Source organism: Neophocaena asiaeorientalis, unplaced genomic scaffold (assembly GCF_003031525.2).
Source record: "Neophocaena asiaeorientalis asiaeorientalis breed wild unplaced genomic scaffold, Neophocaena_asiaeorientalis_V1.1 scaffold645, whole genome shotgun sequence".
Classification (NCBI taxonomy): domain Eukaryota; kingdom Metazoa; phylum Chordata; class Mammalia; order Artiodactyla; family Phocoenidae; genus Neophocaena; species Neophocaena asiaeorientalis.
Window position 1 is genome coordinate 6,333 of NW_020175023.1, and position 21,478 is coordinate 27,810.

A 21,478-nucleotide genomic window follows, 5' to 3' on the forward strand; every position below is an offset into this window, starting at 1 on the left:
GGCAGAGTTGTGTTTATGGACCAGAAGCAAGTCTGACCAGAGTCCTAAAGTATTAAGTTAATTGGCTTGAGGATGGGGAGTAATTCTTGGTGGATGTTCATTGGTCAGGAAATAAGTCTGTTTTCTGTAAACCAGGCAATTATGGGAAATCAGTCTCTAAGTTCCATTCTTTGGAGGGTGCCTTTGTGAGATTCTCCATTTCAGATCCTCCTGTTTCATTTTAGACTAAAATCCTTTCACAAACCCATCAGCAAGACCCATTCACTCCACCTTTCCACCTCCCAAATAAGGTACACCTTTAATCCATCCTCTTAGCTACATTTCCAGTATCATGACCCCAGGCTAGGCCGGTATAATCTCTTGCCTACTAGGTCACCTCACTTCCAGTCCTGCCCGCTTCAAATCAGTTCTCCACACAGCAGCAAGCCCAATAAACATAAAATCAAATGTAATTCAGATCTTGTCACTCCTCTGCTCAAAATTCTTCAATGATTTCTCATTAGGACAAAAGCCAAAATTATAATATTACTATGGGATACAAGATGCTAAGTTGATCTCATTCTTCTCCCCCTCACCTATTGCCTTCTATCCATACAGGCTTCTTTCAGTTCTTCAAGATCAAGTTCTGTCCCACCTCAAGGCCTTTGCATATATCATTGTCAGATCTTAGTCTGGAAGCCTCTCCACCTCCCTGCCCTTCATTTTGACATTCCTCCTTGTTCTCTAGAGTCAGGTTAAGTATCACTTCAAAGATTTCTCCCCTATTTTATCTAAAGTAGGTTCTTCCATTTTTCTGTATTCCAGTTCTCGGTTTCCCTCAGAGCACTTACTACATATCGTAATTTACTTGTAATTTTCTTCTTTTTGTCCCCTGTTCACGTTAGAAATGTTAGTTCGAGGGCAAGAACTACGTGTCGCTTTCATTATTGCTATCTCCAGCGCCTTGCACCATGCCTACCACGTGGTAGACACTCGATAAAAAATCAGTGAATCTGGTCTTCCATTCATTGTAAATGACAGCCCCTCGTTGAAACTTAGCAATAATTCCGCGAGGGAGGAAACATGCTCCCCACTGCGTGAAGAGGTAAAGTTTGTAACTTGTCCGAGGTCACTGAGCAGGCAACTAAAGAAGTTCGGATTCGAACCCATGACTGTAGGACCCGTGAGCCCTCCCTCTGAGACACCATCTTGAGGTTTCTCAGTTTAGGGAACCCCAGCAGTACTGCAACCCTCTGAATGTCTGTAATCTGTCCCCTCCGGCCGCGACGGCTCCCGGAGCTCTCTGCAAGCCCTGCGTTCTCCGCTGTGGTCTGACGAGTGGGCGGTCCCATGCCCCGGAAGGCGCCCCTCCCCCGGAGACTACGTATCCCAACAGGCTCCGCAGGGCGCCGCTGATTGGCGGAAGAGAGGCCGGCGACAGCGTGATGACGTTTAGGGACGCCGGCGCGCGGGATTTAAACTTCGGCGGTTTACGCGGCGTTAAGACTTCGCAGTGTTGGTAGAGTGGTGATTTTCTGGCATTTCGCGTTTCTCTTCCCGGAGCTCCTGCCTACCCATGGACTCGTCGCTTCTTCAGGCTCGCCTGTTTCCCGGTCTCGCCATCAAGATACAACGCAGTAATGGTGAGGGACGGGGTCCTGAGGCCAAGGGGACCCGTGGGCTGAGACGGCAGAGATTACCTCCCCTCCCCAAACAGCAGGCCCTGAATCACTATTGGGGATTCCCCTCCACCCCCCAGGTCTAGGTCTCCGCACTGGCAGTCAGTCTTCTCTACCAGGGCCAGGGGCCTCTGCACTGGCGGTGGGTCCCCTCCCCGTCCTTCAGGAATGAGCGGAGCTCCTTTGTGTCACTGGACCTCTCCGGGACGTCAGGGTTGCTGGATTCATTTCCCCTCCAAAGTTCGCCCCTGCAACTGCCCTGCTCTTGCAGGGACCTCGGCTTTCTGGCCCCTCTGTTCTCCCATAAACGCTGTGCACTTGCTGTATGTCAGATACTGGGATTCAGGGTAACGAGACAGACGAGATCCCTGCTCTTCAGGAGCTTGCAATCCTACCCTCTCTTTTTTAGTTGAGCAGCTACCTCACCTCTGGCAGGTCTAACACCTATATCACTAGAATTGTCTGACATAAAGGTCAGGAGTGAGATAGGGAAACCTGAGGGCGCTAGAGCCTCAGTGCTGTGTTGAGGAACTGCTCACCTAAGCACTAGAGTGATTCCCCTGCCCAAACATACCTTCACCACATAGCAGGCTCTCTTTTGAGTAGGGATGAGTCCTTATCCTCTGCAGCTCAGTTTTAAGAACTGTTCCTTGCCTACCTCACTGTGGGATATTCCAAGGGTGAAGTGTCAGGTGGTTTGTCTCCTGGGGTTAGAAAGAAAGTCAACTGTCCCTTCCTTCAGGCCAACTCTACATTAAGAGTCTCTGTGGGATCCTAAAAGTGAAAAAGATGGGTAACTCTGATCTTTCCATACTATAGGCTTAATTCACAGTGCCAATGTAAGGACTGTGAACTTGGAGAAATCCTGCGTTTCGGTGGAATGGACCGAAGGAGGAGCCACAAAGGGCAAAGAGGTAGGTTCTATGAGTATGCCTGTACCACATTTAACACCTTCCTACCTAAAAGATGTGTGTGGAAATGGAACTTGTGTCAGCCTTGTTTTTGATGTCGACTTGTCCTCCCTAGTCTTAAATATGGTCCTCTTTGAATGCATTGGGATTTTATTTAGGCAGGCCTGTTCTAAATTGAAGCAATCAACAGTTTCTGTTGTGTTTCTAGAAAGTAAACTGCACAGGATTCTAAAACCTTTGCCCACCCAAGCTAGCTCTGAGTGCACACTACGTATGATATTGATTTGGGGAGCAAAATTGATAATCTAGTTGGGGAGACAAAAGTATGTTTCTGAAACACCAAATAATAGAAGGCAACTACAGATGAATAATGCTAGAGCAGCTCAGAGGTGGAAACTCACTGAGGATGAGCTGGGCTTGTGGGGGCCAGAAAGCTTAACAGAAACAGTGAGATGGCCCTCACGGGGACTGGTAAAGAAGCTGGCTCCGGGCATTGAGGAAGGCCAAGGATGCTTGGCAGCAGCAAAAAGGCTAAAAAAGGAAACTAGAGGGTCTTTGTCTCTGGCAGTAAGTTGTTTAAGATTTTATTCTGTAGGCAGTGGGAGCCTTGGAAGGATTTTGAGAAGAGGAGGGATGTGCCTAAGATATTTATGTTTTAGAGGCATTGTGGTGTGGTGAAGAGGTCACCAAGCTAAGAGTATGAAAACCTGAATTCTAGAGTCTGGCTCTGCCCCTACTTAATGTGTTCTCAGGCACGTTTCTGTCCCTCTTAAAAATTCAACTTCCTCATTTCTAAAACGAGGATGATAATATTTACTTATTTTGGGTTGTTTTGAGGACTTATTCAACAAATCCATTTGTACTGGTTCCAAAATGCCAGCCAGTGTGTTTGGTACTGGGGATACAGAAGTGAATAAGACAGACCTGGACCCTCTTCCGTGGAGCTTAACAGATAACACATGTAAAGGGCTTGCTTAGTATCGTGCCTTATGGTAGGTATGCATATATTTAGGTGGTATATCTGAGAAATAGAAGAACTGAATTCTTTACATTATCTGTCCTTGAATCAAGAGGTTCCTAAAATTCCTGTCAACCATCTATTAGCAGTTCCGTGTGACTTATTTTTGTTTTTGTTGTTCGTTTAGGAATACAGCTCTTATTGGGTCTCACTCCAGCTTAAATATTGCCTTTGGAATAAAGTCCAAACTTCTTAGTGAGGAATTAAAGCCTTTTCAAGATCTGATCCCAATCAACTTTTTTTCTTTATACCACACACTCCTTCCAAAGTAGTGCCAGGGACAAATGGGGCAGTTCCCCACTCTATGATCCTGCCTAGTGTCTCGCTGCCTTCACACTCTCACTCTTATTCCTTCCTCCTGAATCATCAAAGTGAGGATCAGTTAATGTCAGAACTTTGGTCTCCTGTGTTGTTTATGCTCTCTGTAGTCTAGGGATTGGAATCGGGGGAGTGGGGGAGGGTAAGGGTCTGTAGCTGTCCAAGAAAAGTGGATAGAAGCCTGGCTACTGAAGTACTCGCCAGCTTTTGCATTTGGTGGTTCTGTCCTTCTCGTCTATCCCATGCTGCTTTGGTTTCTAGCCCTTTGTGCACATGGCTTGTGTCTCCCACTAGCATATGAGCTCACTGAAAGCAAGGGCAATACATGTCTTAATTCATTTTTGAATACCTTCCCCCTACAGCCTTACTCATGCCTAATAAGTGTTTGAATAGCTGATTAATACATAAAGGTTGCATATGTAGGAGGTGAAGCTCTCACCCTGGAGTACATGCTTCAGCTCTTTCACATTTTGAAACAGAAATAATCAAGTTGGTACTATTTAGGTGTGTTTGAACCTGCTGTGAAGTATGCTGGTGAAGTTTGAGTTGTCCCCAGAGGGTTTCAGGACTCTGGTGATGTAAACCTAGAATTGTGACCTTATTGCAGGCATGAGCAGGAAGTAGGGAAGGCCTGAGCAGGACACTAAGACTGGGGAAGAAGTTTCTGGGTCTGAACTTTCTGGGCCCAGTAGAAAATGTAGGTAGATTTAGGATTAGGTAGCGGCTCTCAGGAACTGGTCCCTGCCCATAAGATCCTGAAGGGCCCTCCATTTGACTATCAGTGGGCAGTTAGAACTTGTTTCCTCCTTGGTGTCAGGCAGCAAGGGGTGCTCAGGGGGCTATGCCCAGTAGGACCCCACTGCCCCGCAGAGCAGTAGGGGAGCTGAGTGGCCTAGATCTGCTGTGGACTTCCTGACTGTTTGCCTGCCTGTCTGCCTTCCTCTTCACCTCATTCTCATCACTGACAGGTACCATTGGCTTGGAATCAGAAAGCAATATCCATCTAGATGGTAAAACACGACTAGGGAATAAATATTTGTTTATAGCTATTAATACTTGGTGGAACTTAAAGTTTATAAAGTCTGAATCTAGGGGTAGCCTTGATTGCAGAGATGCAATTGGATTGAACAAGCTATGTTGTTCACAGAAGCTTTTACTTGCTCCTTGCAGATTGATTTTGATGATGTGGCTGCAATAAACCCAGAAATCTTACAGCTTCTTCCTTTACACCCAAAGGACAATCTGCCCCTGCAGGAGAATGTAACGGTTCAGGTAGGTGCCTGTCACCTGACTGCAGCCAGTGCCCCATTTGGCTTGTTGGCTCTTTGCTGGTTTGTTTTCTGGGGCTGCTTAGTTCTTTAGCACAGCACATGGGCCCAGGATAGGCCCTTGAGAATTGATAAGAGCCATATATTGTGGTGGTTTGTTTTGTTTTTCAGAAACAAAAGCGCAGATCAGTCAGCTCCAAAATTCCTGCTCCAAAGGAAGGTAAATGGATTTCTACTGGCTCACTGTCATGGGGTTTGTGCCAAGAATGATGTTCTTGGAGCTCAGGAAGCTGTGAAGTAGACTCATTGCTCCAGTTTAGCAGGTGGCTTTTGTGTGGACTGAGTCCTGCCCTGTCTTCCAAGCATCTTACTCAGTGAGGAAGAATCTAACCTACACGGAGGAAGAAAGGGAGAGGTGTTGGTCAAAGGGTACAGAGTTTCAGTTATGCAAGATAAAGAAGTTCTGGAGATTTAATGTACAACATAGGACCTATGATTAATAATACTGTATTGTATACTTAGAAATTTACTGTGAGGGTAGATCTTATGTTAAGTGTTCTTACCACAAAAGGAAAAAACAAAATACAAAACAAAGGGGGCAGGAGGAAACTTTTGGAGGTGATGAGTAGGTTTATGGCATTGATTGTGATAATTGTTTCATGGGTGTATACCTACCTCCAAACCCATCAAATTGTACACATTCAATATCTACAGCTTTTTATATGTCAGTCATACCTCTAAATCAGTTTAAAAAAAAGAAAAGGAGAGAAAGAATTCAGCAGTTCAACCTACAGCTCTTACTTAGGCCAACCTCTCAGGGACTTGGTGCATTTGGGAAATTTGCTGACTGGCCTGTGGAATCCAGAGCAGTAATCAGCCATTGTGGGCTTGTTTTCTCTCCTTGGGGGAACAACATGCCTTGGAGTGAGGTGGTGGGCAGGCTGTGAGAAAAGCTAGGTCAGGGCCATTTAGAAGTAGAGTTGGCAGTGCTGTGGTGATCTGGGGGTGGGGTGAGATTGGACAGATAATAACAATGCCTCGAACTCCCAACAGAAGGTTGGGCTTTCTCTGCAGAAGGAGTCAGCATAAACCTACTTTGACTACAGTCATCTGTGACAGTGGCTGTAGGCACAAACTGCCCAAATAATCCAGCTTATAACCCAGAACCAGCTATACCTCACAGCCTGTCCCAGTCCAGGGGGTATCACTGCCTTGACATAACACAGCCACCTTGGGCCCAGAAACGACATGCCTGGAGCTTCAGGTTCCCGGGGGCCCAAGGTAAAAGGTGGTGCAGTTTTGAGCTTCAGCTGGGCATGACTGGTGTGTTGCTGGCCCTCTCTTGCAGGCTATACCACCGTAAGGGCCTGCAAGAGAGATGGGGGTGGCAGCCATCCCACTCCACGTGCATGACACGAAAGGATACTGCCACTGCTCCTTTTAATGGAAAAAAAAACCTTAATGAATGTGCATGATATTGAACAGTAGAAATGAAACACAAGATTATAGATCTTTTGAGAAATAGGAAAATTATAATAATTCATGCTCTTTATGAAAAATAGGGATTATATAGAGCCATCAGATCAGCCCAAATTTAGGAAACTCAAATTCAGTACAAGTTGATATTTGCTTATATGACACCAGTGTTTTATTTCCAAATTCACTACTTCTTTTATTTATAGGTACATTCTTTCTTTCTTATGGAGAGAAACTATATAGATGGGTAGAAATTGGCAAGAATTAAAGTATAACTTAATTGTTTCTCTCAGTTAAGCATTCTTTTAAGATTCCAGAAAATTCAGGTAGCTGATCCCATGGTTTCTAAAGATGTGGCCCAGGCCTGGCTCTGTAAAATATCTTGGAGCAGTGGAAAAAACCCAGACTGGAATCTGGCAGTCTTGGGTTCACATCCTGGTTCTGACACTTACTAGTTGAGTGGCATTGGGCAAGTTGCTTAATTTTTCTGTGCCTTAATGTCATCTTCCATTAGTTGGGAATACTGATACTTACCTCATGATGTTTCGTGGTATGGGAAGATTGTAGAATGGTAGGTGCTGTTGCTAAGGTTAAGAATACTTTTTTTCAGGGATTAGGTCTATGTCTCCAGAAATGATTTCAGATTGTCTGTAGGTCCCTCCATTTACTCAAGACAGATGCTCTTGTGGGAGCCCTCAGGAGCTCTCAGATTGCAGAACGTAACAAATTAGTTTTCGGGTCACTAGTACTTGGCCTTTCTAATTTTTCCTTTCCTTGGGTGGAAGGAATGGGGAGTTGGTGGGCTCCTTTCCTGTATAGACTCTTGGAGGGTTACCCCCGACGGCCCCTCTATTATGCCTGTTGGCTCTCCTGATCATGCTGCACTGATCGGCTTCTGCCCTTGGTCCTTCAGGTCTCCGAGGCCGCTCCACTCGCATGTCCACTGTCCCAGAGGTTCGCATCACCACTCAGGAGAATGATATGGAGGTGGAACTGCCTGCATCTGCAAATTCCCGCAAGCAGTTTTCAGTTCCCAGTGAGTAATGAATCTGTTCTCCTTGTTTGAGGCCCTGGAGTGGTCCTCACACATCGCCCTGAACCTGTTCTAGAATATCCTAGGATTCCTACACTCCCTGGCTTTTGTATTGTTCTGCTCCTGCCCCACTGCTCCCTTATCTGGAAATCATCTCACTTTACTTTTTAAACTTTATTTAAACATAATATATGTACAGAAGAGTAAACCTATCGTTAACTACATAGTTCACAGTGAACACACTCATGTAACTGACACCCAGATCAAACAGAGCATTACCAGCACCCCCAAAAGTCCCCCTCAGACCCCCTCCCAGTTCCTAAGCCCCCAAGGGTACCTACGTCCTGACTTCAGATTGCATAAATTAACTTTTTCTCTTTTTTTTGACTTTATATAAATGGAGTTTTTAAAACTTTTTTTTAAAATTTATTTTTGGCTGCACTGGGTCTTTGTTGCTGCGCGCAGGCTTTCTCTAGTTGCAGCAAGTGGGGGTTACTCTTCGTTGCGGTGCGCAAGCTTCTCACTGTGGTGGCTTCTCTTGTTTTGGAGCACGGGCTCTAGGAGCGCTGGCTTCAGTAGTTGTGGCTCGCAGGCTCAGTAGTTGTGGCTCGCGGGCTTCAGTAGTTGTGGCTCACAGGCTCTAGAGCGCAGGCTCAGTAGTTGTGGTGCACGGGCTTTAGTTGCTCCGCAACACATGGGATCTTCCTGACCAGGGATTGAACCCGTGTCGCCTGCATTGGCAGGTGGATTCTTAACCACTGCACCGGCAGGGTAGAGGGTAGTCCCAAACATTTTTAATTGTCAACTTTTCTAGTTATTAGTCAATAAAGTAGGTGATTTTTGTAATCATTACATTTAATGTGTATCAAATTCAGCTCTAATAAAGTGAAGGCAAACAAAAGGGTCACGACCAGGTATGGGAAGTAGTGAGTCACCGTGGGTTGTACCTTTCTGGGTTGAATCAGTATGGTTGGTTGGGGCTTCCCTGGTGGCGCAGTGGTTAAGAATCCACCTGCCAATGCAGGGGACACGGGTTTGATCCCTCGCCCTGGAAGACCCCACATGCCACGGAGCAACTAAGCCCGTGAGCCACAACTACTGAAGCCTGCGCACCTAGAGCCTGTGCTCCACAACAAGAGAAGCCACCGCAATGAGAAGCTCGCACACCGCAAAGAAGAGTAATCCCTGCTTGCCGCAACCAGAGAAAAGCCTGCACGCAGCAACAAAGACCCAACGCAGCCAAAAATAAAATAAAAATAAATAAATTTATTTTTAAAAAATATATGGTTGGTTGTTGCTCAGTTTCCCATTATTCCTAGGTTTCAGTCCTTGCTCCTGTTAACCACCTGGGTTCTGAAGTCAGAAATTTCTCCTAAATGAGTAGAAAGGCCTGGCCTGGCCTGAGAACCCATGCTTGGTCAAGCCTGAAGAGTTCAGGCCTTTAAAGGCTTTGCCCTTCATGGTGAAGCCCACACTGAGCTACTCACACACTCTTTAAGATTTTTTTTTTTTTTTTTTTTTTTCCCCAATTTCTTGACCCCAGGAGCCAGCCCCTGTGGAGGGACTTGTTGGGTTCAAGGTGTGGGCCGAGATGCAGGAAAAAGCCTGAACTTTGCTCACACGGTAGGAGCCTGAGCCCTTGCTGAGCTGGCAGTCGGTAGCCTTCCTCCTGGCCTATGACCCGCTAGGGCTTAGATGAGCATGGCTGCCGTATGCCTGCCTGCTTCTCCAATGACTCTTGTTTCCCCACAGCCGGCCCCACTAGGCCCTCCTGCCCTGCAGTGGCTGAGATACCATTGACGATGGTCAACGAGGAGGTGGAAGAGCAAGTCCATTCCTCCGTCCAAGGCAGCTCTTCTGCAAACCCTGTGAACTCAGGTAGACACGCTGAGCTGTCTGCTGCCCTGCTCCTAGTGCAGGATAGGTAGTTACAGCCTGTCCCACACCTGGCTTGCCTTGGCACCTGAATTCAAACCATGTTTGTCACATGGGGTCGTGTTTCCCTGTGGCCACGGAATCAATCTTTCACAAGAGGTGACCCTGTCACTGCCAGGTGGCAGGAGCCCTCTGATGTAGTTGAGGTGCTATCACAGCTAAAGTCTTGGCCAACACCCGAAGAACAGCCCAGAGTGCCCACCAAGACCAAGCAGGGATGATCTCACCTCTTCTGGTTGTTGAGAAGATGCCACAGAGGCATAGAGAGAGCTTGGGTTAGACCTGGAGTGCCCACATTAGCAAGTCTCTTGTGGGCTTGGCCATCCCAAGAGTCATAGCTGTTGCTTCCTCTCCATGCATATGGTGACATAAGAGCAAGGGTCTAGAGAAGGCCTAGTCCTGGGAAAGGTCCAGGACTCAACACAACAGCCAGAGAAGAACAGGCTGGCCTAGACAGGTAAAAGAAAGGGCTTCCTTTTTTTTTCTCCCCCTAGTTCGGAGGAAATCTTGTATTGTGAAGGAAATGGAAAAAATGAAGAACAAGCGAGAAGAGAAAAGAGCCCAGAACTCTGAAATGAGAATAAAACGAGCTCAGGTACCTTTCTTGGGAAGCAAGGGCAAAGGTTTTTGGACAGGCATCCTTAACTGAAACCTTGTCTGCAACAGAGATAACAGTACGGCCCCAGCATTTCTGAGGCTCCAGTTCTGATATCCAAGAAGTTTAACTAGTTTCTCATCAGGATTCAGAGAACAAATAATTCAGATATTCTTCTGAAGGCCCTCAGATGAGGAATGTTTGCTGCTGATTGTCCAATGGGCACGCCCATCACACAGTTCAGTGTCCAGTGGGCTGCTGGGCACAGTTGCCTGCCTCCCCCAACTTCCTAGTTGCGTGTATGCAGGGGTGCCACAGTGGAGTTCCAGTTTGGATTATTTCCCTTTAGTTGGGTTAATGGCACAGGGGAATCCCAGCCTGCTGGTCTCCTAAGATGTGGGACAGTGGCTCTTGCCCCAGATTCTAGAGTGGTTTGTGCATGCCTAGGCCCCCTGCCAATCTTTGTTCCCAAGACTTTGTTCCTGGGTTCTCTGCCCAGAGCCAGAGTTGGGGGCAGTGAGATCGTATGGGGGCTTGTCAGCCCTGCAGGGCTGTGTGCACATGAAGAGCTGTTGTTGCTGTTCCTAGCACTGAGGCCTGAGAGCACATAACATCTTGGCAGTCAGTCTTTCTTCACTCCTATCCCAAACAGGAGTATGACAACAACTTTCCAAACTGGGAATTTTCCCGGATGATTAAAGAATTTCGGGCTACTTTGGAATGTCATCCACTTACTGTGACTGATCCTGTAAGTAATCCCAAAGGGTTTCTACCTCTCCTTCCTGAGTAGGTGTACAATTTTTTTTTAAAACATAGTTGATTTCAACATTGTGTTGGTTGTACAGCACAGTGATTGAGTCTCTCTCTCTCTCTACATATATATGTAAATACACACACACACACACACACACACACACACACACACACATATGATTCCTTTTCAGATTCTTTTCCCGAGTAGGTGTACAAGTGAGAGACAGAATCATCTCTTAAGGCAATGAGAGCGTGCAGGAATCTTCACTCACCCTCAAGGGATTTTTTAATACCCTTTGGTGGGCTGGAGCTAGTGAGGCCTAGATGGGAGAGTCTGATCTTTATCAACTCCCACACCCCCATACTCCCTGCTTCAGTAGGTTGGCTAGATTCTTACTACTAATCACGAAAGTGTGCTGAACCCTCCTATAGGCAGCAGAGTGAGGAAACTGGGAAGAAAATTCAGAGCTACCTTCTTACGCTCCAGAGTAACTATGGGCATAGTGGGTTCCAGTGTTAGATCTTGGCCCTTGCCTGAGCCAAACTTGGGATTAGAACTGGACAGGTTGTGGACAAGCTTTCTTTCAATATTGCTCTGACCTTTTGCTCTTGGTTGTCTTTTCTCATCCTCGAAGATTGAAGAGCACAGGATATGTGTTTGTGTTAGGAAACGACCGCTGAATAAACAAGGTAAGCCCTATTCAGTCAGAATGAGGCTTTGGACTGACTGTGGGTTCCCCCGTGTCCAGGGAGTATCCCCTGAAATACTGTCCTTCTGCAGAATTGGCCAAGAAAGAAATTGATGTGATTTCCGTTCCTAGCAAGTGTGTCCTCTTGGTACATGAGCCCAAGTTAAAAGTGGATTTAACAAAGTACCTGGAGAACCAAGCATTCTGCTTTGACTTCGCATTTGACGAAACAGCTTCAAATGAAGTCGTCTACAGGTTAGTCCCTTGCCTCTTTGTTTCTCCTCCTTCCCCCTGACACTTTACTCTTTCCAATGAGGGACATTGTGGTAACACTCACGCTCACAGACATGCTGACCCTGAAGCCCTTCCTGGCTTCCTCTTGTGTTTTCTTTGGATGGGCCATGACACAGAGCTGGCTCTGGCTCCCAGCACCTGGAAGGCCCTGTTGGGGCTGTCCCATCCCGTTTTTCAGCTTTAGTGGCCCACGCTTGAGTGGACAGAAGTGAGGTATTACCCATTGTACTCTTTGAAGCTGGGCTGGGCAAGCCCTAGGGGTTCTTCCTATGTCCTGTGCAGCCACCCATTTCCCACTGGGCTTAGCAGACTCAGCAAACTCTGGAACTACTCTGTCCAATACAACACCCACTAGCCTCATGCGACTGTTTAAATAAAGTTAAAAATTCAGTTCTTCAGGGACTTCCCTGGCACTCCAGTGGTTAAGAATCTGTGCTTCCACTGCAGGGGGCTTGGGTTCGATCCCTGGTTGGGGAACTAAGATCCCGCAAGCCATGCGGTGTGGCCAAAAAAAAAAATTCAGTTCTTCAGTTACACTAGCCACATTTCCAGTGCTCAATAGCCATGTGTGGCAGTGGCTACTATCGGACAGCACTGCTCTAGACCAGAGGTTGATAAACTATAGTCCATGGACCAAATTTGGCTTGCAATCCCTTCTTATATGGCTCTCAAATTAAGAATGGATTTTGTGTTTTTAAAGAATCATTAAGGGCTTCCCTGGTCGCGCAGTGGTTGGGAGTCCGCCTGCCGATGCAGGGGACACGGGTTTGTGCCCCGGTCCGGGAAGATCCCACATGCCGCGGAGCGGCCGGGCCCGTGAGCCATGGCCGCTGAGCCTGCGCGTCTGGAGCCTGTGCTCCGCAACGGGAGGAGCCACAGCGGTGAGAGGCCCGCGTACCGCAAAAAAAAAAAAAAAGAATCATTAAATATATATGTATATTTATGTATGTATGTATGTATATATATGGAAGAGACCTATTTTAGGCCCACAAAGCCTAAAATAATTTAGGTTCCTACTTTAGATGGTTTCTTTGATCTTTGTAGCATATCTTATGCTGGAAGTCGGCTGCTAAGCTCAAGCTTTCACCTTGTGTCTCCAGGGTAGAGGAGGTGCTCAGTTAGAGCGTGGACCATCAGCCTGCAGGTCGGTCCAGCTCTCCCCAGGTGGCTAGGAGAATTTCAAATTTATAAGTGGGGATGGGGTCAGGTGGGACCACTTTGTGTGAGAGGTGTGCTCATACTTGGAAGGAGGCCTCCAGGAGTCCTGCTTTGTGCTCCATGTTCCAGGGAGCACATTTGAGGAGAGATGTACACTCTTCCCCATCCTTTCTCCTAGGTTCACAGCAAGGCCACTCGTACAGACAATCTTTGAAGGGGGAAAAGCAACCTGTTTTGCATATGGCCAGACAGGAAGTGGTAAGACTCATGTGAGTATTCAGGCCTGGCAGAGAGCAAGCCTACCCATAGCGGAATCCTGGGTCTCTGAAAAGGAGGACAATGAGTTTGTTGCAGAAAATCCCCTCAGTGCAGATGCCCCATCTCCAGATGCCTTTGCTGTGCCAGGTTCAAGGAGGGGCCTTAGTAGGTCCAGCCTCCCCTCCCAGCTTTGGTGTGGCCCACTATGGTGGTGGAGCCAGTAGTGCCCTGGCCTAGGCCAAGGGCCCTTTACCACGGTCTTCTGCCCCCTCCCTTTGCAGACGATGGGTGGAGACCTCTGTGGGAAAGCCCAGAACGCATCGAAAGGGATCTATGCGATGGCCTGTAAGTAGTGTGTTCTGCCACAGTGGGGTTGGGCACAGAAGGGCAGGTCGCTTACTTAATCCAGCCTCTCTCCCCACAGCCCGGGACGTCTTCCTCCTGAAGAATCAGCCCCGATACCGGAACCTGGGCCTGGAAGTCTATGTGACATTCTTCGAGATCTATAATGGGAAGGTAGCTGGCAGGGAGCCCTTTGTTTATGCTGTTGGGGCCCCTGAAGTTTCAGAAACCTTGAGGTTGGCTAGAAATTGTAGAAGCCAAACAACCTGTGGGTTGTCAAGCCTCTGGGCCACTTCGCCCAAACGTGTGGGAGCTTTCATCCAATGGTGGGATGGTACCCACGCTCAACAAGCATGGCAGGAATATGCCTCAGGGCCACCTCTCAGATGGGAGGTTTGCCTGTGTGTGCCCTGTCCTCCCTCCACACACCTCCCTCACAACTCTCTTCTTCCCCATTCTCACACTCGTGTTCTCTCTATAGATGTCTATGTATCTTTCTACCTCTATACTTTTGCAGAGTCATCTTCCCCAAGTGGGGTCTAGATAATAATAATAGCTAGGGTTGCTTATTAAGATGTCACTAGGTGCTAAGCACTATTCTAAGCGCTTTACTTGTCTCAGCTCATCACCACAATCCTACTAGGAAGTATTACTGTCACTGTCACTATTGTACAGATGAGAAACGAGGCTAGGTGGCTAAGTACTTGTCCAGGTTCACATAGCTAGTAAAGTAGCAGGGTCGCATCAAACTGAGGCAGTCTGGTTCAGCTCCCAAGTGGACTGTCCGCTGCTAGTCTGGCATAACCCAGCTCAGCCTCTCCTGCCTTTCCTGCTGCCAGCCCTTGTCTAAGCTGGGACCGGCCCTGAAGGAGGGAGGAGTCAGTGGGGTGCCCGGCGCCTGATGGCCTTGGCCTTGTTCCCCTGCCTGACACAGCTGTTCGACCTGCTCAACAAGAAGGCCAAGCTGCGCGTGCTAGAGGATGGCAAGCAGCAGGTGCAGGTGGTGGGGCTGCAGGAGCACGTGGTGAGCTGTGCTGATGACGTCATCAAGATGATCGACATAGGCAGTGCCTGCAGGTCAGAGTTCCGGCCAGGGGAAGGGGCCACCTTCTAATGCCAGGTCAGGTAACAGACTAGCGCTGAGTCCTTTGCTGTTTCCACAGAGCGCCGCTCTCCCTGGCTTGGTGCGGGCTCTGAAGGCCTCTGCCTTAAGTGGTCTCAATGGGGCCGATGACCCAGGACGAGACTTATCAGGGTCGAGTCAAAGTATCTTGAATCTGACCAAGGCAGGCTTTATTCCCCGGCTTTTACCCAAAGGCATGCTTCCTGGCTTCTCTGGGTTTCTCCTTGCTGTTCCCTCCCTCTGTGGTGGGAGACAGGAGCTCTGGTTGTGCTCTAGGCTGGAAGTGATGGAGCCACAGCTCCCTTCCTGTATAGAGGTAGGGAAGTGCACTACCAGGGCCCTAGGTGTGGTGCAGTGGATGCTGGGCAGCTTATGGAGGCCCAGGGAGAGGGCTGCCCACCCCAGGGCCCTTGAGTTGCAGCAAGTGGTTCATGACAGCCCCTCCTTCCCTGTGTGCCCTGCAGCAGAGGCAACTCATGCTTCCCCATGTCCTGTGGGTCCTGGGGTCTGGCCAAGGCCCTCACACAGAATCCAGTACTTTGACTGCAAGGGTAAGCCACTAGGTCCAGAGCTGGAGGGAGGGCAGGACAGAAGTGGGACAGGATGACACAAGACATCTTAGAGTCCTGACCTATGTCCCTCTGCTACCGGAGAACTGACTGCTTTGGAACCTGGGGTGCCATGGTGGCTGGTGACCCTGGGAGCTCATAGTCCTTCTTTGTCCTCCTTTGCCACAGGACCTCTGGGCAGACATTTGCCAACTCCAGCTCTTCCCGCTCCCACGCCTGTTTCCAGATTCTTCTTCGAGCCAAAGGGAGAGTGCATGGCAAGTTCTCTTTGGTGGATCTGGCAGGGAACGAGCGAGGCGCAGACACTTCCAGTGCTGACCGGCAGACCCGCATGGAGGGCGCAGAAATCAACAAGAGTCTCCTGGCTCTGAAGGTAGTGGAGCCCAGCTGGAGGGGAGGGGGTTGGCCTGGAGGGCTGCTGGGGGAGGGAGGGAGAGAGTGGGCATCTCAAGAGGAGGGAGGGGACCTCAGCTTCCCCTGCTGTGCCCCAGGAGTGCATCAGGGCCCTGGGACAGAACAAAGCTCACACCCCGTTCCGCGAGAGCAAGCTGACACAGGTGCTAAGGGACTCCTTTATCGGGGAGAACTCAAGGACCTGCATGGTGAGTAGGGTCCCTTTGGAGGTGGTGCACTCCTGTCCCTGGGCAAGAGGCTTGGTGCTCTTGGCCACCTGGGTTTCTAGGCTCTAACTTGACTGGGCTTCACCCCCTGCTTTTGGACACCAGGCTCCTCTTTGCCTACCCAAGAGGGGAGGAAAGGGTCTTCTCCCTTTATTGTATGTCCGTGCAGCTCTTGTTTTGGGGAAGGTCATTCCTCCCTTACCTGATGAAAAGGGGGCTGGAGAATTCAGAAGGAGGACCTTTGGGGAAGCAGGAGAGGCAGTCCTCGTCTCTTCTGTGGCTTCCCTCAGGGGTCATTGGCTCCCAGCCTAGGAAATAGAGGGCCACAACTGTGAGTGATTTTTGTGTGTGTGTGTGTGGCCGCGTTGGGTCTTTGTTGCTGTGCGTGGGCTTTCTCTAGTTGCGGCGAGCGGGGGCTACTCTTTGTTGTGGTGCGCAGGCTTCTCATTGCAGTGGCTTCTCTTGTTGCAGAGCACGGGCTCTAGGCATGCGGGCTTCAGTAGTTGTGGCTCGCAGGCTCTAGAGCTCAGGCTCAGTAGTTGTGGTGCACGGGCTTAGTTGCTCCGCGGTATGTGAGATCTTCCCGGACCAGGGCTCAAACCCATGTCCCCTGCATTGGCAGGCGGATTCTTAACCACTGCACCACCAGGGAAGTCCCCAGGGACCAATTTTTAAGGCACCTTAGTTTGCAGGGCTCATGGGGCAAGTTGCCTGGCACAGAGTGGTTGCTTAATGGGTTCTGCCCCCAATTCCACGTGGGTATTAGCAGCCTAAAGAACTCCTACTGGCAGCCTCCCCAAGAGCACTCTTACCCTGTGACCCTTGACCTTTAAGTGCCCATTCCCTCTTTTGCAGATCGCCATGATCTCACCAGGCATAAGCTCCTGTGAATATACTTTAAATACACTAAGATATGCAGACAGGTACTAGTACCTACACCAGGTGGGATGGGGAGGGGGTGCAGGATGGGGGAGGGAATGACAGCAATGAGAGTGGGGAGGAAGCTCTGGCGACTCAGTGCCCATTGTCTCCTCTTCTGTGACTCACTGAATCTGAGGCCTGGGAGTTCATATATGATGCTACAAGGTTTTTTCCGATCCCCTCAGGCTTTGGTGGGGAGCAGTGTGAGTGAGGGACTTCTCCTAGGCCAAAGCAAAGCTGCTAGTCCATCTCCTCAAAGTCTCGCAATCTGAGTGGTGCTGCACACTCTTGAGTGCCAAGGAGGCTGCTGTGGGATCTGAGACCTTCTTGTTTTCTCAGGGTCAAGGAGCTGAGCCCCCACAGTGGGCCCAGTGGGGAGCAGCCAACTCAGATGGAAACAGAAGAGATGGAAGCCAGCTCTGACAGGGCCCTGAGCACAGGCAATGTAAGGGGCAGGGTGGGCCAGGCAAGACAGAAACGTGGCCTCCTGAGATGGGGACTGGCCCACACTGTTGTGTCTCTGCTTTTGCCCCCTTAGTTCTCCAAGGAAGAGGAGGAACTGTCTTCCCAGATGTCCAGCTTCAATGAAGCCATGACTCAGATCAGGGAGCTGGAGGAGAGGGCCATGGAAGAGCTCAAAGAGATTATACAGGTGGAGGGCTAGCCCTGGGCTGGGAGAGACTGGATATCCATCCTAGCACGGGCTCAGCGCCATTCCTTGACCGTGACCTGGGCTTTGCCCCTCCCTGGGTCTTCTGGCTGGGGTGGCAAGAGGCAGCCGTCTACACCAGCATTTCTTAATTCTCCATTTATTTTTTCAGCTGCTCTTCTAGAGCAGCTAATTACCGCACCTCCTTCCCCAGCCTGGCACACATAGGCTTTCCTCCATCGTTCTGGCTGGAGCTGGTCTCTCTACCCCATGCTCCTGACTGAGGGTTTGGAGGGTAACCTTGTCTTGTTTGTTCAGTGAATGTTTGGTGAGTACTTTCTATATGCCAGCTCCTGTGCTGAGACCAAGGGCCAAAAACCTGAAGTATGGATAACAGGCCCGAAAGTAAGACTTGATCAATCGTGGCTCTTCTATTTATAAGCTGATTTCCTTGTGAAAGTCATTGAGTTTCACTGGGCCCCCAGATTCTTCATCCCCAAAATGGGCAAGACAAGATGGTTACATCTGAGGATTAAGTGATATGTTTTTTTTTTTTTTTTTTTTGCCGTACGCAGGCCTCTCACTGTTGTGGCCTCTCCCGTTGCGGAGCGGAGGCTCCGGACGCGCAGACTCAGTGGCCATGGCTCACGAGCCTAGCCGCTCTGCGGCATGTGGGATCTTCCCGGACCGGGGCACGAACCCGTGTCCCTTGCATTGGCAGGTGGACTCTCAACCACTGCGCCACCAGGGAAGCCCAAGTGATATGTTTTTAAAGCACTCAGCCATCCCCAGCCTGTAGTCAGCATTTAGTAAGTGGTAGATGCTACCACTGCTGTGATCCCTGCTGTGGAAGAGCAAGTGGGGGAGAGTCCCTAAGAATGGGGCTTTCAGAGTGCAGAGCAGAGGGGAGAGCTCGGGGCACTTAGAACTGAGGATAAATACCTACATGCGTCCTCCCTCCGTGGCATGCTCAGGGTACAAATGTTTGAAAGGACGTGGTACTTTCAGGAAGAATGAGAGGTTCACTCTGGCCAGAGCAAAAGGTGTGAGTAGATGAGGGAAGGAGATCAAGGCTGTGGACAGGTCAGCTGGGACCTGATGCTAAAGGGCCTTAATGGTTCACACCAAAGGCCTGGACTTCGTTATGAGGGCAGTAGATGCCTTTGAAGAGAGTAAAGCAGAGTGGTGACATGGTCACATCGGAGCTTTAGGTACCTTACTATGGCCACAGTATAGAGGCTGGTTTCGGGATGTGGGGCGAGCATGAGTAGAGGCACTTAGGAGTTAAGAGCAGTTAGAAGATTGTTAGAGTTCAAGAGAGATGTTGGTGTCTAGACCAACTATGACCATGGCCATGGTATTGGAATTAGGGCATGAGATTTAAGAACCATTTCAGGGGTGGAATTAGTAGGATTGGGGGACAAGCAGGGTGAAAGAAGTTCTTGCTGAGATTTCTGGCTTGAGCATCAAGACAGATGATAACATTCATTTGATATAAGGCACACGCACAAATTTGGGGTGGGGAAGAGGATGAATTCAAGCTGAGAATTTCTGGGAGAGGATCAGGAGGCAGGGTATGGGGCATGGCTGGAGGAGTGGGCATCTGCATTGCAGATGGTAGAGCCCTAGGAATGATTTGCTAGATGGTTTGGTCATTATTGACCTGACAAGGTTCGCGCTGTGTTGTTGCAGGAAGGGCCGGGCTGGCTGGAGCTCTCCGAGATGGCTGAGCAGCCAGACTACGACCTGGAGACCTTTGTGAATAAAGCAGAATGTGCCCTGGCCCAGCAAGCCAAGCACTTCTCAGCCCTGCAAGGTGGGTGCGGCCAGAGGATGGGCCTTCTGCGGGTGATGGCAGCTCTGCCAGAGGGAATGAGGCCTCTGAGAGACTCACTAACCCCGGGTGCACCACCCTTTCCTTCCAGATGTCCTCAAGGCCTTGCGCCTGGCCATGCAGCTAGAAGAGCAGGCCAGCAAACAAATAAGCAGCAAGAAACGGCCCCATTGACGAATGCAAATAAAGATCTGTTTGGTGTCACACCCAGCCTTTTCCCCTCCCCTTCCCTCCTCAGCGAACTCTGGGCACCTGGTGGGTCTGGGCACCTGGTGGGTCTAGTCAAGGTCTGAGCTGGGACAAGCTTTGGTAAATGCCAAGTATGGGGGCATCTGGGCCCAGGGCAGCTGGGGAGGGGTCAGAGTGCATGGGACACGACTTTTCTTTTCCTCAGTTGTAGCCATGAAGGGAACAAGGATGGAAAGAGGGAGCTTTTAGTTATCTTATGTGCTGCCCTTCTCTCCAAGAGGGGAAAGCTCTCTGGTGTAGAGTTTTCCCTTGGGCAGCACTCTGCCTGTGTGGACTGGCTGCTGGTGGAGAGCTCCCTGGGGTTGTCCTGGCTCTTGGGAGAGGGAAGGAGCCTTTAGTTCAGCTCTGCTGGCCCTGGCCTGCCTTCCATACCCTTGGTCGGGGCACTTATATGTTTTGTACTTGAAAAAAAGTTGCCGGGACCTCTTCCTTCCCTGCTGTTTTTTGAGGCCCAAGAGGATCCCTGCTGTTTTCTGTTTTATGTATTTATACATTGTGTCTAACAATAAAGAGAAAAAAATCAGCCTGTTGAGTGGTATGTGGGAAGTGCCAGGGATGTGTATGAGCCTTCTGGGACTTAGGACCCTACTGCAACTCTGGGTAGTGCTGATTCTGTACTCTACCCAGGAGACCAAATCTACACCTGCAGTTTCAGTGACATGGTGAAGACTCCAACCTCTGCCTTGTTCAATGCTGACTAGGTCCTAGGCCCTCTCCTGGGCACAGGAGCCGTAAGCAGAAAGGAGATGGTGCTCTGTCATTTACAGTCTGCTCAAGGCATGTGAAAAGATTCTGTGGCAACACTGACACGAAAGCACTTGCCTTGCTAGACAGGAAAGAATCTGATGGGTAACACGTTTGATCTTGAAAAATGAGAAGTTTGCCAGGTAGACTGAGAAACCAAACAATAGGGCATGTATGGTTTGGGAACTAGAAGACTCCAGATCCCGTGTCACAGAACGTGAATTATCTAAATGGTAATGTGCCACTGAAAGGTTTTTAGCCTGGGAGCCATACAACCAAATGTGTGTTTCAGAAAGGCCTCAGTCCGGGAGACATGGTGGGGCATGGGTCATGTGGGCTACTGCCGAAACCCCAGAGAAGAGTGGGGTCAGATGGACCAGGTTCTAGCCCTCTCAGACTCAGTTACTTCATTGTAAAGTAGGGGCATTCTCTACCTCATGGTGAGAAAATTACAGGAGTTTGAGGTGCCATTAAATAACCAAATAGAGGGCCTGGATTCAGAAATTCAGCTAAATCAGAAGTTTGACAGAAATGGCACTAACTCTTGAGGCCTTAAAAGCTTCCAGATACCTAACTTCTCTCACATCTGTAAAACAAGGCCACCAATACCCACAATTTTGTGTACAATTTAGTGATTTTAGTATACTAAATTGCAAAGGTCCAATGCCACCATCCCAGACCTGACCATCTTCCCTAACTGCCCCCCTTTGTGAATTCTTAACTCCCAGTGACCCATTCTCCTCAAGCAGCCAGAAGAATCTTTATAGTTTCTCCCCTGCTTGGAACCCTTTAATAACACAAAGAATAAATTCTAAATGCCCTATCATGGCCTATTAGGCCCCACCTGGTCAGCTCCTCTCTATTGGTCCAGTGAGAATGTAATGTGAGCAGAATGGTTTGGAAGCTAAGAGCCCAGCTTCTTAAGCCATAGTGCAGGGTGGGATCCGACCTCTGACTGCAGAACCTTAAGTGGGTTGTTTAACCTCTGTGCTCTCTGAAATGGGAATAATGCTTGTACAGTATAGAATTACTATGAAAATTGAGTTTTGAAATTCCCTGGTGG

The 21,478-nt window shown here is 49.1% G+C and overlaps 1 protein-coding gene across 1 annotated transcript; it reads left to right on the forward strand.

The window, feature by feature from the left end:
* The first annotated feature begins 1,496 nt into the window (after positions 1-1,496).
* Positions 1,497-20,194, forward strand: KIF2C (kinesin family member 2C). Its single transcript, XM_024762923.1, has 21 exons — positions 1,497-1,622; positions 2,478-2,572; positions 5,076-5,177; positions 5,345-5,393; positions 7,563-7,685; positions 9,435-9,560; positions 10,112-10,212; positions 10,865-10,960; positions 11,601-11,655; positions 11,747-11,909; positions 13,285-13,375; positions 13,646-13,709; positions 13,789-13,880; positions 14,641-14,783; positions 15,567-15,771; positions 15,890-16,000; positions 16,874-16,941; positions 17,279-17,384; positions 17,478-17,591; positions 19,281-19,404; positions 19,514-20,194. Exons 1-21 carry the CDS (start codon positions 1,556-1,558, stop codon positions 19,594-19,596), a joined length of 2,178 nt encoding a protein of 725 aa, XP_024618691.1. The 5' UTR covers positions 1,497-1,555; the 3' UTR covers positions 19,597-20,194.
* The last annotated feature ends 1,284 nt before the right edge of the window (positions 20,195-21,478 follow it).

Excerpts from the sequence above, each read along its gene's own strand:
- KIF2C (XM_024762923.1), top strand. The coding sequence starts at position 1,556 with ATGGACTCGTCGCTTCTTCAGGCTCGCCTGTTTCCCGGTCTCGCCATC. Across the intron at positions 7,686-9,434 it reads CAAGCAGTTTTCAGTTCCCA|CCGGCCCCACTAGGCCCTCC; the intron begins GTGAGTAATGAA and ends GTTTCCCCACAG. Across the intron at positions 17,592-19,280 it reads AGCTCAAAGAGATTATACAG|GAAGGGCCGGGCTGGCTGGA; the intron begins GTGGAGGGCTAG and ends GTGTTGTTGCAG.